The 18,720-nt window shown below is 38.4% G+C and overlaps 1 protein-coding gene across 1 annotated transcript; it reads left to right on the top strand.

The window, feature by feature from the left end:
* The first annotated feature begins 38 nt into the window (after positions 1-38).
* On the top strand, positions 39-18,344 carry slc5a11 (solute carrier family 5 member 11). The gene is made up of 16 exons (XM_077211879.1): positions 39-169; positions 3,310-3,479; positions 3,605-3,676; positions 4,182-4,286; positions 4,411-4,470; positions 5,171-5,275; positions 5,351-5,456; positions 8,998-9,078; positions 9,178-9,383; positions 11,853-11,988; positions 12,160-12,267; positions 12,369-12,519; positions 14,697-14,865; positions 16,556-16,771; positions 16,980-17,118; positions 17,889-18,344. The coding sequence occupies exons 2-16, from the start codon at positions 3,345-3,347 to the stop codon at positions 18,110-18,112; spliced, it is 2,013 nt and encodes a 670-aa protein (XP_077067994.1). The 5' UTR covers positions 39-169; positions 3,310-3,344; the 3' UTR covers positions 18,113-18,344.
* Positions 18,345-18,720: the final 376 nt, after the last annotated feature.

An 18,720-nucleotide genomic window follows, 5' to 3' on the forward strand; every position in this document is an offset into this window, starting at 1 on the left:
AGCGTGTAGTGTTACATGAAGGCAAGTGGAGTTTGACCCCTTTGATCAGAGAGGAATCATCTCTATGGTACTGAAAGAAACTCTGGGTTCGCTCACTGGAGACCCTGTAAATTGTTTGAATGGACCCTTGACTATAGAGACCTCTGACTGTTTCTGACCCGTTATTCAGGTTAGTTTTGTTCATTTATTTATTTTTATGTAGTAATGGCCATATGTGTACAAGTAATTGTGACGTTACTCCTCTTGAAAAAGTGTTTGAAGTCTTTGATTCAGCTTTGTTTAAATCTTCAGGCTGAAAAAGCACTTTTGATTGTTAATATGCTTGTTTGTTTTATTTTTGGTGAGGGTTCATTATATTTAATGTGAAATACATGAGCATTAGTGTCAGTAAGAAGAATTTAGAATGGGCTACCTTTCATAACAAGTTTACAGACTTTATTTGCAACTTTACACTTCTCAATACAATTCCCTTTCAATTCGGTCTCAAAGTTCTGTCAGAGCTGACCCTATGGGGAAAAACCTTCCTCCTAGAAATACTGAAGCCTCATTGGAATAACAGCATTGTAACACAATGGTCAATGACGTTCAAGCACGTGAAATTGGGGCACGAAAGCTTCTTATGTAAGCTGGCGGTGAATGGCATTTCCTCAGAATCTCTCTCCTTCAGACAGCTGTTCTGTCTTTAAGAAGACAATTACTACTTGCCAATGAGATTTACTCCAACCAGCGGACGGCACCTGGATTGCTGCTCCCCTGCATGCGTTCCAGTGAGTATGACATATTCTTTCAGCTTTGGAAGAACATGGCTATCCTCACTGTGAAGTGATGAGTGTCAGGATCCTTCATCTCTGTATCGACATCATCTTTGATGATAAACTGGCTTTCTGCTTCCACCACACAAGAGCCACAGAGCAAGACGCAGCAGCAGCTGAGGCAGGAAAGTCAGGGGACGAGCTCACGCCGAGTCAGTGTCCGTGTGCCTCGCTTCCACCTGAACTACTTGTGATTTTCACCAGGGACAGCCTCCGCCTCTCTTATGGAGCCCACAGCCTGGTCTCTTTTGGCATGTCGGAAGATGATGAGTATGGCCTGCGGTAAACCTTAGGAGTCCATATACACCCATCTCAAAGTGACAATCTGCTCTGTATAAAGCAAAAAATATCCATTTTTATTGCTTATTCACACAATATAAGAAGTCCCTGTCTCAGAACGGTGGTCTGGCGTGTTCAGAGCTCACTACAGATATACGCAGCCCTCTCCAACCACCTCAGGCCTTGTATCCAAACAGCTTGTACAAGCGCAAAATGCTCCAGTCACTCATTCACACAATATGAGCTGTCTTTGTGCTATGATTGTTCCACTATGCTGTGTGCTTGCTCCAGGGAGTGGAACTGGGATTTATTTTGATGTGAGCCCCCCATTTCACTGGTGCACTCCCAATCTATAATTACTCTTGGCATGACTGCCGCCTTATTGATATTTAGGCATTATGTTGATGTCATGTGATTGATAAATAGCTGCTTTCCTGTCATTCGAGCGCAGTGTTAAACCAGATCCGGTAACTCAGCATTACTGTACTGCCATTTTGCTCTCATCCACTCATGACGACGACAGCAAGACTGTCCGCTCTCTTGTGCCTGTCTCTCACGTCAGCTAAACCCTCCCCGCCCATCTAGCCCATTTTTGGATTTGGCTTTAGTTCTGAAAGCCTTTGCATGTTCCCCTTTCGAGCCACTCCAGTCGGCATTGCTGAAAGTGCTCTCTTTCAAGACAGCTCTTTTGCTTGCACTCGCATGAGTTAAGCGTGTTAATGAAAATGTGCTCTCTCAGTCAGCAAGTCCTGAATGACTTGGCCCCAAGGTTACTGTAGAGTTCCTTTCAAACCAAAAACGCTGTTTGTAATCGCTGGTGTTTCTGACGTCACAAACTACCTTGTAGCCAATCACATCAATGTGTGATCGTCACGAGTGGATCTCTGAGCTGGTGTGATTGGCTAATTTGCATATTCGTAGAACCGTGAATACTAAATGAGGCAAGGGTGTAGAGTTAGGGATGATTTATACTTCTGCGTTGTTTGTTCATACCTACGCCGGAGCCTCTACGCTTTAGGCTACCGGAGATGTGAAACCGGAGGGAGGGGTTCTAGCAGACCAATCACAGTGCTTGCGGTCCGTGTAGAATTGACGCGTTATTACATTATTGGAGGGGTGCACATCAAGGTATGTCATAGGCTACACACAGCCTACGACGTAGCTACGGCGTGAGTTCGACGCAGAAGTATAAATTGGACTTTACATTCAAGCTATTTTAAGGCATGAAGAATTTAAACATTTAAATATGTAATTTTGGTGATCAAAAATGAGTTTTAAGGGCTAAAATTATTGACTACAGGGGCCTTTAAGTGGCAAGATCCAATGCTTCCCAATCACTTCGCTGCAGCGGCCAGAGGGGTCGCGTGAACCGTACAGTTCAGCCTCAGTTCTGCTACTTTATAAGCACAGAGATTCGCCGGTTTATTATCATTTTTTTCTACACTGAAAAGCGGTGTCCTGCTACACTTATTCATAAGTGCCAAGCCCCTATTTCGTGCACTTGAACGTCATTGGCGGTTGTCTTACAATTGCGTTATCAGGCTTTAGTATTTCTAGGTAATTCTAGATGTTTTCAGGTTTAATTCAGGCTGCTGTCAGTTGCATGTTAAAACTGTCTAAATCCAGTATAATATATACATATGTTGTTATTTAGTATAAATACTTGGATATTGATTAGTATGGGTAACTGCAGTCTCATTTATCTTTCCTTTTTCAATATTATGAACTGTAATGTTCATAAAAATGAATTGGTCAAAATGTGTGGGATCTCTTTTAATGCAAACATTAATACCACCAAATTTTACACCTTAATGAAACCTGAAAAATGTGTGTATTGCTGGCTGATGTATGCATATTTGCATTTATAGTATTTCTCTCTTCTTTTGAGAGTAAAACCAATTAAATCCACGCATTAAATCACATCTGCTAGGAAACATGGTCTTTTGTATGTGTTCTTCATCAAATTTGGATCTGAATTGAAATCAGAAAATGTGAGTTCTGCAGTATAATGCTGTTTCTATTTGTGCTTTATGAAATTAGTTTTATGAAATATTTGCCCTGAGGTCCTTTCTTATAAGTTAACTTTTCAGTTTTACATTCTGTTGGAAAAAATTTGCCATTCCTCTGTTGTAACATGCGAATACAGGCTAGATAAAGTATAATCAGTAAAGACATAAAGTCACGTCTGGATATCATTCCATTGAATGTTGTTTTAAAGTGACACACCTGAGAAACTCCTTGACCTTTGACCTCATGGCTTCCACCGAGCATCCCAATGTGTCCCCTTCCCCCACCGCTGAGGTCACATCGCCACCGACCACCCTGGCCACCACAGATATAGTGGTGCTTGTTATCTACTTTCTCTTGGTTCTGTCTGTGGGCTTGTGGGTAAGTTTACTGAAACGACAAAATGCACTGCTATATCATTTCACAGTGACAACATATATTACTTATCACATTTATGGCTTAACATCTTGTATATGGCATATTTATAACCTTTGCTCACCCAACAGTCCATGTGGAAGACCAAGAGGAGCACAGTGGATGGATATTTTCTTGCTGGCAAAACCATGACTTGGTGGCCGGTGAGTAAAAAAGTGATGGTGTCTCCAAAAGAAATAGCTTTCTATGTGCAAAATTTTATTTCTTATTTTTTTCTGGGGATCTGGAGAGATTCATGTTATAAAATACTTTTTTGTTAGATAAAAATAAATGTAGTATTGAAATCGAATTTGAGCCTGTAGGGGTTCGTTAACATGACCACAACAGCTGCAATTTTCATTCCAGGCCAGTAGTTGGCGATGTTACTTTGTAAAGTAACACTACACATGCACATGACGTCACCGTCATGAGTTTTCACAAACCGTTTTACTTTACAAGTTTACACGGTGACGATAACTGTATCATTTTCAAAAACTTGCACTCTGAAACCTGTTTTCAGAAGTTTGTGTTCTTTGGCTTTCAGGTTTTCAAAACGCCATTGTTGTATAAATGAGCGGCCAAAAAACTGTTTAGTTGTGATGTAAACGGCCCCTCACAGATCAAATGTAATTTCCAGCTCACAACTTTTCCATCTTCTATCATGTGCAGGTGGGCGCCTCTCTGTTTGCCAGTAATGTGGGCAGTGGGCACTTCATTGGGCTTGCAGGCTCTGGGGCGGCAGGTGGTATCGGTGCCACTGCTTATGAATGGAACGTAAGCACACAATATAAAATTTAAGAGATAGAGAGTATATTGATTTGCTGAATATACCACAAATAGAGTGCATAATGGTAAAAGGCAAAGGTGGAAAAAGTGAATGTCTCATGTTCATTTGCAGGGCATGCTGATGGTGCTGCTCTTGGGCTGGTTGTTTTTACCAATCTATATTGCATCAAGGGTGAGAAAACAACTGATTTGATACAGTATTACACACATTTAGGGTCCCTTTAACAGATCTCAAGCAACAGATTTGATGTTTTTTCAATTTAAAACCATAAAACGTTTGGGGTCGGTAAAATTTTTTCATGTTTTTGAAGAAGTCTCTTTTGCTCACCAAGACTGCATTTATTTGATCAACAATACCGTAAAAACAGCAATATTGTGAAATATTACCATTTAAAATAAGTGTTTTCTGTTTGAATATATTTTAAAATGTAATTTATTCCTGTGATCAAAGCTGAATTTTCAGCATCATTACTCCAGTCTTCAGTGTCACATGATCCTTCAGAAATCATTCTAATATGATGATTTGATACTTAAGAAACATTTCTGATCATTATCAATGTTAAAAACAGCTGTGCCGCTTCATATTTTTTGTGGAAACTATGATGATTCTTTGATGAAATAAAAGTTAATTTATTTAAAACAGAAATCTTTTGTAACATTAATTGTTAATGCCTTTATTGACACTTCCGACCAATTTAATGCATCCTTACTGAATAATGTCTTTAAACTTTTTATTTACTGACCCCAAACTTTTGGACTGAAGTGAACACACACACACACCTACCCACCCATATCCAACTGTCATTATCTAGTTGTTTTTGCAATTAGTGTGAATTAAATGCAAATTAGGATCATTTTCCATTTCTTTCCAGGTCACAACAATGCCTGAATATTTACAGAAAAGATTTGGTGGCATAAGAATACAGTTATTTCTTTCTGTTTTATATCTATTCATCTACATCTTCACCAAAATATCAGTAAGTATGATAAATAAAAAATTCTCTGACTTGCTAATCAGCTTTGAATAGATCTGTCAGAGTGTCTCTGTGCAGGTGGACATGTATGCAGGAGCTGTGTTCATCCAGCAGGCTCTGCAGTGGAACATCTACCTCGCTGTGGTTCTGCTTCTCGGCATTACGGCTCTGTACACCATCGCAGGTCAGATATTCTGTTACTCTTAAGGGCTGTTCACACCAAGAACCATAACCGCGTTAGCGTCCACACCAAAGCACGACAACATAAAGACGCCATCTGACACTTTAAAGGGTGTTAATAAAGGCCTTCTGAAAGGTCAGAGGTCACTCTTCCGCCAGAACTCAACTTGTGTACGGCCGTTATCGGAAGCCAGTGATTATTGTTTTTCAAAGTTATAAATATGGATATTCTTATACAAACACATCGTTTCACTTCAGAAGGCCTTTATTAACACCCTGGAGCCATATGGATTACTTTTATGATGGATGGATGTGCTTTTTTGGGCATCAAAATAAGTCATATACACCTTGGATGGCTTGAGGGTCAAAAAATTAAGGGATGTTTTTCATTTTTGGGTGAACTAACCCTTTTAATCTTTTGTAATTTGTTGGATTCTGATTGGCTGTCAGTGTTTTTATCACTCATCAGTTCTGAAAGTGATACCAACGATATCGTTCTCTCATGTAGTTATCGTTATGGTTTGGATATCTCTATTCTGTAAGACTTGAGAAATTAGAACATGCCGGGCAGTTTGGTTGAGGAACGACCACTTCCCGAGAAGACAAAGGACCTTTCTGGAAATTAACATTTGAACTCTCTCTTGTGAAGTTAGCATCACCATTTGAGATGCAAGTCTTACCTCAGAATACATCTCTTTCCCTCTTCCCCCACTCCCTCTCTCTCATGCTGTGATCATCTGAAATTCACCCAAAAAATATTTATGGTTTAAATGTGAATTATTATCATACAGTTTTATACATGTTTGGTATCATTTGAAATGTCTCAATGGGACTGGTACAAATGTCTAATTCCCAAAGAAGTAAACCAAAAGGTAATAAAGTTATTAAGAGTTTAGAAATATCTTCCACACAAGAGGGTGTGTCTTCCAGGCAAATGGCCTCCTGCTCTCAAAAGGTGTAACCTCTGAAAGCGAATTCCCATTGTTAGCAAGTGTTTCCTTGTGTCTTGGTCTGGTATAATGAATTGCAACAAGAGGTTCAGGGCGATTTGTAACTCAAATTAGCTTGTGATGCGGAGTGCATGCAAAAACACTTCGCATCATGTATTTTATAAATGTCAAGGTTTGCATCTTCTCTCTTTATTCCAGAGCATTTGATGTTTTGTATCTATTATCTTTGAACTGATTATGAAATTGGCATGACACATTTACCTGACATAATAAATTAACATTTAATTTTATTCTAACTGTTATTTTCAGCAAAGAGTTCAAAAGAATAGTCAAACATTCGCTCACATTTAATGATGCACAGATATCATTAAAACCTTTTCATTTATGGAGTCTGATGAAATAACGAGATAATGCATATGAAAAAATGTATTTTATTTAATCAAATTACTTTGCCACGCGGAAAGACAGTAACACGCAGAGACCTTCACCCGTTCTATCGGAAAACCTCCATTGGGCTGATTTAGACGGGCTTACAATTCTAATATAATTAGAATGATTATTTATAGTTAGTGATAGGAGAAAAAACCCCGAAACACCTGGCGACGAGACTTGGAGGCAGAATTAAAAAAAATGGGACTGTCATGGGGACAACTGGAGAAACTGGCCCAGGACCGGAGCAGTTGGAGAGGTCTTGTTGACGGCCGATGTCCCAACCGGGACCAGAGGCGAACGTGTGAAGTGAAGTGATAGGAGAAATTAAGCTTTTCGAAACTTCAAATGTTGAACCAGTTTCTTCTCAAACTGATTTACTGTTTCGAAGAGCTCGAAATGCCACACGCTGGTGATGCCTGCCGATCAGGGGTGTGTTTCCAAAAAGCATCACCAGTACCATCAACTGGGCGCAAGTTCTGTTGAATTGTGTTGGTAACGAGGAATTTGTGACCATAGTTTACTTTGAGAAACGCACCCTAGAAAGGTATAAATGTATTGCGATGAAAACTCAGCCCAAACATGCATTAAAAACACCTTTTACAAACCAATCGCAAATGTTTTATTGAAAGTGTAGTCTCAAATCGTCTTATACCATGGAATATGAAGTGTCTGGAGTGTATAATATGCTATTTTATTCAATTTTAGGACTTGTTTTGTTTGGTTAATGGAGGGTTTGGTAAATCAAAACTTTACGGTTTTATTATACAAATGTGTCATTAAATGTTGACAAATTTATAAAACTGATCCGAAATCAGATACAAACTATAAACACTGGTTCATGGGTTCACAGAGATCGACATTTCAAAACTATCCTCCTATCTATATTACTGTATATGGACTATATATATTGATTTTCTAGTATCTAGATCAATCTATTAAGAAATTAAAGGTTATATATAGGTTTAAGTTTTTGATCTATCTCTAACTTCTCGCTTTAAGTTCTAACTACATAGAATTATGTTCTTGATCAGTCTAGAAGTTCTAGTTCTGTCTATCTAGCTAGATCTCAAAAGGTTCCCAAATAGTTACGACTTGACTTAAAGCCTCTGTTACTAGGTTAGATGTCACGGGAAGGAGGAGGCGGGAACCGGCGAACATTCAATAAACTTTAATTCTCAAATAAAAAACGAAAGTAAAAGACTGCAGCACCTCGCGGACGACTGCTGTCAGATTTAATAAAACACAACATAAAATCCAGGCCTGGCCTCTCTGTCTCCAATGTCATCTCTCCTTTTATGCTTCCGCTCCTCCATGAGAGATACGAGACCAGTACGTCGCTCATCAGTAATCACGCCACCAGCCTCGTGCCGCTCTCTCACGGCCCTCGGCCTCTTCCTGCTCGCCACAGCCTCATATACTGGAATCGTGTGGCTTTGGCGTTTCGAAAGTGGCCACCACTAGTTCTGTGAAGACTAAAATTTTACTGTTTAGTGTTATTTTTTAGTATTATTTTTTTAGTTTTAGTAATAATTTCAATATGTATTTTGTGAAGTCAGTGTATGTTGTATATATGTGTTGAGCAGAGATATGGGATGAGCTATATTTTGCCTAGAGGTATGTGTGCAATGTAACACGTTCACTGAGCAGAAATGTTCCAATGATAATGATACATTAAATGTGTACATGTTCTTTACAAGGAAAGGAATGTTTCAACTGATGCAAATGTACCACTAATGTATACACAGAAGGATAGTGTATTATTGTACCATGTGTAAGCTCAATCCTTACTGTACCACCCCAGAGAAACATAAAGGCATGACAGGGTGAGAGGAAGGAAAAACATAGAGATGAGGGGGTGAATGAGGAGAAACCCAGAAAAACCATTTACAACTGGCATGATGGGGTGAGAGGATAGAGAAATGGGGAACAGAGAAATCTATAGCCTTATATGCCTGTTTCTCTCTGTCTGACACATGATACATAATAGATAGAAATCTTTTGGCAAAAGTAACTGGTGTAGCTTCTATTATTCAACAATAATTGGGAAAGCATGATTTTCAAATCTACATTCTGGTTATCGATCTTTCTGTGAACGGCCCTTTAATCCTAGAAATGAGGAAATCTTGTTATCTTCTAAACCTTATCTTGACTGATTGTTCACAGGTGGTCTGGCAGCAGTGATCTACACCGATGCGGTTCAGACTGTCATCATGGTGGTCGGATCCTTGATCCTCATGGGCTTCAGTGAGTGACTACGACAATAATGTTCACTGAAATTCTGATGCTTCTATGCAATAATAATATACTCTTTTTTTCTTTCTTTTCTTTTATTCTCGATGTCAGGTTTTGCAGAGGTTGGGGGATTTCAGGCTGTCCTGGACAAGTATCCTCAAGCTATTCCCTCCATCCGAGTGCCCAACACCACCTGCGGAATCCCTCGTGATGATGCCTTTCACATATTCCGTCACCCTGTGACCTCTGACCTGCCGTGGCCGGGAGTAGTCCTGGGCATGTCTATGCCCTCCATGTGGTACTGGTGTTCTGACCAGGTGAACGACCAGCAGTGTTGATTGAACTTATTTAAGACACATTACCCATGATGAGTATGATGGCTTCTATATATTTATATTGATCTATCTCTAAGTTCTTGCTTTAGATTAGAAGGTCTAGATCCAGCTAGAGTTGAAGTTTTAGGTTGCTAGACTGAAGTTCTTGATCTGTCTAGAAGTTATTTTTATCTAGCTACTCTTGTGAAAATATAGTGCACTTAATCATATTGAATATGGACATTACTCTTAAATGTAGCCAAAGCATACTTCTTTTTTCACAGGCGTAGTTCTAGACTAGTTCTAATCTAGTTTCTATCTAGTTTAGAACAACCCTTTAGAACTCTTCTTTAGCAACCACCTTGTAATCATCCATGAGATTTTAGCAACTGCCTAGAAACAACATGCCTTTCAAACATAATATTTTTATCATGACAACTCTGCTGCTGCTGTTGATTATTGCAGTTGTTGTTGATTATTGCTGCTGCTGTTGATTATTGCTGCTGCTGTTGATTATTGCTGCTGCTGTTGATTATTGCTGCTGCTGTTGCTGATATTGCTGCTGCTGTTGATTATTGCTGTTGTAGATTATTGCAGCTGTTATTACTGTTGTAGATTATCGCTGCTGCTGTTGATTATTGCTGCTGCTGTTGATTATTGCTGCTGCTGTTGATTATTGCTGCTGCTGTTGATTATTGCTGCTGCTGTTGCTGATATTGCTGCTGCTGTTGATTATTGCTGTTGTAGATTATTGCTGCTGTTATTACTGTTGTAGATTATCGCTGCTGCTGTTGATTATTGCTGCTGCTGTTGATTATTGCTGCTGCTGTTGATTATTGCTGCTGCTGTTGATTATTGCTGCTGCTGTTGCTGATATTGCTGCTGCTGTTGATTATTGCTGTTGTAGATTATTGCTGCTGTTATTACTGTTGTAGATTATCGCTGCTGCTGTTGATTATTGCTGCTGCTGTTGATTATTGCTGTTGTAGATTATTGCTGCTGCTGTTGATTATTGCTGCTGCTGTTGATTATTGCTGTTGTAGATTATTGCTGCTGCTGTTGATTATTGCTGCTGCTGTTGATTATTGCTGCTGCTGTTGATTATTGCTGTTGTAGATTATTGCTGCTGCTGTTGATTATTGCTGCTGCTGTTGATTATTGCTGTTGTAGATTATTGCTGCTGCTGTTGATTATTGCTGTTGTAGATTATTGCTGCTGCTGTTGATTATTGCTGCTGCTGTTGATTATTGCTGTTGTAGATTATCGCTGCTGCTGTTGATTATTGCTGCTGCTGTTGATTATTGCTGTTGTAGATTATTGCTGCTGCTGCTGTTGATTATTGCTGCTGCTGTAGATTATTGCTGCTGCTGTTGATTATTGCTGTTTTTATATTGCTGTTGTAGATTATTGCTGCTGCTGCTGTTTTAACTGTTGTAGATTATCGCTGCTGCTGTAGATTATTGCTGCTGCTGTTGATTATTGCTGCTGTTGTTGATTATTGCTGTTGTAGATTATTGCTGCTGCTGCTGCTGTTGATTATTGCTGCCGCTGTAGATTATTGCTGCTGCTGTTGATTATTGCTGTTTTTATATTGCAGTTGTAGATTATTGCTGCTGTTGTAGATTATTGCTGCTGCTGTTGATTATTGCTGCTGCTGTAGATTATTGCTGCTGCTGTAGATTATTGCTGCTGCTGTTGATTATTGCTGCTGCTGTTGATTATTGCTGCTGCTGTAGATTATTGCTGCTGCTGTTGATTATTGCTGTTTTTATATTGCTGTTGTAGATTATTGCTGCTGCTGTAGATTATTGCTGCTGCTGTTGATTATTGCTGCTGCTGTAGATTATTGCTGCTGCTGTAGATTATTGCTGCTGCTGTTGATTATTGCTGTTTTTATATTGCTGTTGTAGATTATTGCTGCTGCTGCTGTAGATTATTGCTGCTGGCTCTGCTGTTGGTTATTGCTGTTGTTGATTATTGTTGCTGTTGTAGATTATTGCTGCTGCTGCTGCTGCTGCTGTTGATTATTGCTGCTGTTGTAGATTATTGCTGCTGCTGTTGCTGCTGCTGTTGATTATTGCTGTTTTTATATTGCTGTTGTAGATTATTGCTGCTGTTGTAGATTATTGCTGCTGCTGCTGCTGCTGCTGCTGTTGATTATTGCTGTTTTTATATTGCTGTTGTAGATTATTGCTGCTGTTGTAGATTATTGCTGCTTGCTCTGCTGTTGGTTATTGCTGTTGTTGATTATTGTTGCTATAGATTGTTACTGCTGTTGATTATTGCTGCTGCTGTTGTTGTTGTAGATTATTGCTGTTGCTGTTGATTATTGCTATTTCTGTTGATTATTGCTGCTGCTGGTGCTGCTGCTGCTGTTGATTATTGCTGTTGTTGTAGATTATTGCTGCTGTTGTAGATTATTAATCTATATTTAGATTGTTGATTATATTTTGTTGTGGTTCCTGTGTGCAGGTGATAGTGCAGCGTTCGCTTGCTTCCAAAAATATTCTGCATGCTAAAGGAGGATCTCTGCTCGCCGCTTACCTTAAAGTTTTGCCCTTCTTCATGATGGTGCTTCCAGGCATGATCAGCAGGATACTTTACCCAGGTGAACTACTGAAACGAAAACACCAAAGTTTAAGGCCTCTAAATGTAGTTTGTTCTATTGAAATGCGTGTGTGTGTGTGTGTGTGTGTGTGTGTGTGTGTGTGTGTGTGTGTGTGTGTGTGTGTGTGTGTGTGTGTGTGTGTGTGTGTGTGTGTGTGTGTGAGTACTGTAGACGAGGTTGGGTGTGGAGACCCAGATGTGTGTAAACAGGTTTGTGGGAATCCTGTGGGCTGCTCGGACATTGCTTATGCCAAACTGGTGATGGAGCTCCTTCCCGCAGGTATCAGTGAGATTCTTTGATTGTTTACGTATGTTGGTTGTTTTTCAGTTTCTAGATAAGCTGGCTGAGCTAACTAATTTTTCTTGTATGTGTTTGTCCAGGTCTGAGGGGTTTAATGATGGCTGTGATGTTGGCTGCTCTCATGTCCTCTTTGACCTCCATATTCAACAGTTCCAGCACCATTTTCACCATGGACCTGTGGAGAAACATCCGCCGCACTGCCTGCGAATGGGAGCTCATGATTGTGGGGAGGTGTGACATCAAGAAGCTGTTATACACACATTAGATTTTAAAGGCAAATTCATCAATTTCTTCAGCCTGTAAAGAGCCTATTTGTATTTAAAAGTAATTGGCCATCAGTAAGACCCCAACATTAGACAGCCATTAAAAAATTGGTTGAAATTGAAAATTGGGTTGATGCCAAAAACAAACGTTGGCTTGACGTCAACCTCCAACATTGGACAGATGTTGAATTTTGTTTGGAAATGAAAATTGTGTTGATGCCCAAACCCAACGTTGGCTTGACGCCAATGAAATATCAGCATCTACTGATGTTATAATTTAATGTTGTGTGGACGTTAACATTATGATGTTTAGCAGACGTTGGGTTTTGATTAACATACCTCATGACTGTCTGTTTGACATCAGTCATTGAATTTTAGTTCCTTAACACTCTCCCTGCCTTAATTTTTTTTTAAAGTTGCCAGCCACCGCCAGCATTTTTTGATCATCTTCACAAGTTACATGGCCCGCAGAATATTGTCCTATCTGAACATGCAATATATCAAAAGAATAGTGCCTTTAAACAAACAAACAAAAAACATTTTATTCTAGCTTAAAGCTACAATATGTAATTTTTTCTAGGGGTCACTAACCTCTTACAATAACAAAGGCGTAGATTGATGATGGATGAGTGAATACATTGATGTTTTTAACATGAAGCAGGTCGCGATTGCTAATGAGAGATAGATATCAGCGCCACACGCGAGTCCCGCGAATATAAAGGGGGACATTAAAGGGGACATAATAAGGACATTTCATTCTACTGAACTTACCCACAAGTGCTGAATTACTATTCACACAGGTCAGTTTATTAGACGAATGAAACTTGTGAGGTAGCGCAGCACTGTTTCACTTGGTCTACACTATCACACTAATCTGCATTTGAGTGTGTTGAAAGTTATAATATTATTCTATGTGTTAGTTTGTCTGTATGAGACTAGCAGTAAAGCTTGATCAACATTAGAATAACATACTGATCATGTTCTAACATTTCATCATGTTGAACTATATAACATTGATTAGTTTTATGTACATTTGCTCACCTGTCTAATAAAGTACATGCAAGAGTGGCTTCTCTTTCAAAGAAGAGTATTGCTCGAACTTTGTAACGGACGTGGAGCTCTCGGCATCTCGAAAACGCCACGCTGATATTGATCCTCGTTTTAGTTCTCCTTTTGTCCCAAAGTCTGCTTGCCATGGTCCATAATGTTTGAACGAAACAAGAAGTGTGAGCGTGCCGCTAGACGTAACGCAGTTGTCCACGTCTGTCGCCATGGTTACTATGGCAGTACGAGCGGAAACCAGGGATAACGCAGACATCACGTCATTGACAGGCGACAAGTGAACATGGACGAGCCATTATTTAAAATTGGAATTTCTCTGAAATACAATATCCCAAAAGTTCCCAAAGATTTTTAAAGTACACAACTGCAGGAAATATATCACACTGTGCAAGTGATTTTTGGATATTTTATTACATATAATATACATATTGTAGCTATTGTAACATTTTGAGCAAAAAGCTGAGAAATTGCATTTTTGTCAAATACTATGCCTGGATTGGATTCAGAACGATGATCAAACCATAGATGGAGTACATTGAGTCCATCAACACCCCCAAAGCTTCACAGTCCTGGGTTGACAATGACATTTCATTCAGTAGCACTAGGTGGTTTTGATTGATATGCTGTTTAGTGTTGATGATCGCGTTATTTTACATATGCATTGCTTGCATATTGTGTTTTTATCAGGAGATTCTGATTCTGTACTCTTTCAGAAGATGAGCAATAGCGCCCCCAACCGTATAACAGTGAAAACACGGAAAGCCGGAAGTTTCTGTCAATGGCGGGAAAAGAGTTAATAACACAACTTAAAACCAATGTCAGCTGTGTCGGTATTCTTTGTCAAATTGATATTGAACAGAACTTAAATTAAACCAAACATTAACATCTTATGATGTTGGTGGCCCACTGGATGGTTAGAAGCTGTTAACCTGTAACATTCTCTTTTGGTCAAGATTTTGCTTTTGGCAAATTAATCTAGTATTGTCATTCTACAACTACAGTACAAATACTTAATACATTTAGCTCTCTGGTAAAGTCAACTGTTTTAACTGCTGTGTATGTGTGTGTGTTTCCATGTCAAAGAGTGTTTGTGTTGGTGTTAGTGGTGGTGTCAGTGCTGTGGATTCCTCTAGTTCAGGCCAGTCAGGGTGGGCAGCTCTTTATCTACATCCAATCCATCAGTATGTACCTGCAGCCACCCATAACAGTCGTCTTCCTTGCGGGATGCTTCTGGAAACGGACCAATGAGAAGGTACAAAACCGATCAAGCATTGAGAGGGTTTTTTTCCTTCCTTTTTAATGTTTTCATCAGATTTTGAAAAGTATTCATTAGTAATTTATGTAAATTCACACTCATATCATGGGTTGCAGTATAAATAAAGTAATATCACAGAGATTTTGCGGATATCAAGACCAACAACACAATTGATAGTGTGAGGTATTAAAGATATTTTGCCGTTTGCTTTGTCTATTTTTGCTCCACCAATAAAAATTGTTCAAAAGCGAAGCTACAGCAGAAGTGTTGTGCTGTGCAACAGACAAGAGTGAGTTCCTGAATTAATCAATGTTTGAACATTCGGTTGAGGGAATGAATGACCCACTATACACTATGAACCTATACTATGTAATATGTAAGCCTATTTCTGCCACAAAAATCATGGAAAATCATTATTATAGTTAAAGGTCATATTTATGAGATGGTTCAAATTATGACATAATCATAATTATAAAAGCGAAATGACAAAAAGTCTGACATTATTTTTTTTTTATTGACTTGTCTCATGTCAATTTTCATTTTCATCATCTTATAATCGACTGTCATAATTTAGACGTTTTTGTCATAATTTTGATTTATTGGCCTGGTTTCACAGACAGGGTTTAGATTAAGCCAGGACTAGGCCTTAGTTCAAATAGGACAAAAGTACCTTTTGAAAAAAAAACAAGCAACAACATAAAACTGCTTTGAATCTTGAGACAAAACAATGGCAGTGACATATTTTAAGATTTGTCAGTAAAAGTCTTTTTCAGTTAAAACAGCTCAAACATGCATTTTAGTCTGAGACTAGCTTAAGTCTTGTCTGTTAAACTGGCGGTATATCCCATAATTATGACAGTGACAATGTTATAATTATGAGATTAAGAAGTCGACATTGACTTGTAATTATGAGATAAAAAGTTGACGATGTGCGGTCATAATTATAAGATAAAAGCAGAAATTACGAGATAAAGAGTCTGAATTGTGACAGTCATAATCATGAGATTAAGAAGTCGACAATGACTTGTAATTATGAGAAGTTAATCATGAGATAAAAAGTTAACGACATTCTGTCATAATTATAAGATAAAAGCAGAAATTACGAGATAGTGTCTAAATTGTGACATTGTTATAATTATGAGATAAAAAAGTCGACAATGTCACAATTTAGACACTTTATCTCGTAGTTTCTGCTTTTATCTTATAATTATGACTGCATGTTGTCAACTTTTTATCTCATAATTAACTTCTCATAATTACAGCATTTTCATAATTATGGGATTAAGAGTTGACATTGTGACATCACAATTTAGACTCTATCTCATAATTTCTACTTTATTTGTCATGTCAACATATATCATAATTAAGCATAAATTTTGACAGCATGTCATAATGTCAACTTTTTATCTCATAATTTTCACTTAGTGTCTCATAATTTCTATTTATGTTTTTATTGAACTTCATAAAAGCCTCATATAACCTCATAAACCATCATCATTATGATAATCCATAATGTACTCATCTGTCTAGTATATGAACTTTAGAAAGTCACACACACATTCACACTTATACGGCACTTCATATATAGTGCGTTCCTAATACGTTTCTGAGGTATTTTATTAATATATATTATCAATAAATAATAAACACATTTACTGATTTTTTTTCTCCTGTGATGTTGGTGTAGGGTGCATTCTGGGGTCTGACAGTGGGCATGTTGGTGGGGTGTATAAGGATGATCCTGGATTTCGTCTATCCTACACCGCTGTGCTATGAGAGCGACACCAGGCCTGACATCATCAAATATGTTCACTTCCTGTACTTCGCCATCATTCTCACTCTCCTCACACTCATCGTGGTGGTGTGTGTTAGTCTGGCTACAGAGAAGCCCAAACCAGAGCAGGTAAACACACTCTCACTCACACACACACACACACACACACACACACACACACACACACACACACACACACACACACACACACACACACACACACACCCAGTTTGCAATTTCACAAAAAACATACTTTGTACTCAGAAATGTCTTTTCAGAAACCTTGAGAATACACACACACACACACGTCAGGTATAAAGGGCTTGTTATTTTGCAGATCAGTCGTTTGACGTGGTACACGCGCTTTGATCCTGTGAAAGAAAGCGAAGAGGTTGTGGCTTCAGATCTCTACACTATCGAAGGCGCCACACAGAACACAAAAGACATGGAAAATGACACATATCAAATGAAAGAAGGTACCTTTGCCAATTCACATACATTTGATGCATTATTTTGTGGTTTTAATTAAACAGGGACAGATAAGTCTCAGTATGCTTTAGGATAAATAATACATGCAATGGTAAAAGTTTATCTTGATTTATTCTAAGTTTTATGCTTAATTTTTTTACTTTAATTGTCCAGTTATCCAGAAGAGGGAGACAAATTCATTGGATTATTTTTTAAAGTGTTTAAATGAGGGGAGGAAATAAATCATAAGCATATGACACCAAAAAACATTGACATCAATGTTTGACATTAAACATTGACAAGTTATAATTATGAGATAAGTTACAATTATGATATACTAAGTCATAAATTTGGGATGTAGTCTAAATTATGACAAAAAGTAATTTGTGTCAATTTCGACAATCTGATTTGTGTCATAATTTTAACTTTATCTCATAATTATGTCATAATTTGGACTTTTATGTCATAATTTCAACTTTTTGTCACAGTTGACTTTCTATGTCATAATTTTTTACTTTTTGCAATTCTTTCAACTCCAAAAAACATTGACATAACACTTCATATTTGAACGTCACGGCATTACATAGAAATCACAAAAGTGGCATCTGCAAACAAATGGCGTTGGACCATTTTTGGGGGCAATGGAAGTGTCTAAATGCATTTGGCAGGCAATATAAAATGCACTTAATACATCATGTATATTGATGCAGGTCACACTTAAGAAATGTTTAGTTTGAATCTGTTTACATGTAATTCTGAGCGCTGTGTTTCTCACCAGACTCCTGTAGCTCTGTGTCCAGTGAAGCGGGTTCATCTAAACTCAAATCTGCTCTGTTCTGGATCTGTGGAATGGAGAAGCAGAAAGAAGAGAAGCCCATGTCTCCTCCTCCGGAGACTCCGATGTGTTCCCTCGAGGAAGAGCCCTGTATGAGACACCTGGTAAACGCCAATCTCATCGTCTGTATGTCATTGGCTGTGTTTCTCATCGCCTACTGGGCATAGTCACTTGTCCTTTATCATGGATTGTTTAGTGTGACTGGTGTTAAAGTAAATCTTCACTGAGTATGTAATTAATAATTGAACGGTAGGCTTATTTATTTATCAATCAGTTTTAAATTTTTTGATAAAGACATTAAATGACAGTTTAAAGGTAGGGTAGGCAATTTCTGAGAGGCTAGCTTTGAAAGCATGAGATCCCACCCTCCCTTCAAAGCATCTCCAAAGCCACGCCATAGTGTTGCCCAGATCCGGCCCACATCTGGTACATCAGGAATACACATGTGCCAGATGTGGCCCGGATCTGGGCCGACACTATGTTGCTGTCTATGTTAGAGTCTGCAAAGCATCACAAGAGACAGCGTTAAATTACCTCATGTCTCAAAGCACAATGATTGGACATACATGTTTTGGTCCTGAGACTTCCACAGAAGATTATGTACATTTAATATTTAGACCACTTCTATTATTGATTGCTATCAGGATGTGAAGAGGGTTTCCACCAGTATAACAAAAAGTGTTTATGAAAAACTGCCTACCCTAGCTTTAACTAATATGAAAACTATATTGTCCTTGATGTTTCTGTAAATTAAACGGTGTTTAAAAAAACAACT

Source organism: Siphateles boraxobius, unplaced genomic scaffold (genome assembly GCF_051911475.1).
Source record: "Siphateles boraxobius isolate OS27281-9 unplaced genomic scaffold, OSU_SipBor_1 66, whole genome shotgun sequence".
Taxonomy (NCBI): Eukaryota; Metazoa; Chordata; class Actinopteri; order Cypriniformes; family Leuciscidae; genus Siphateles; species Siphateles boraxobius.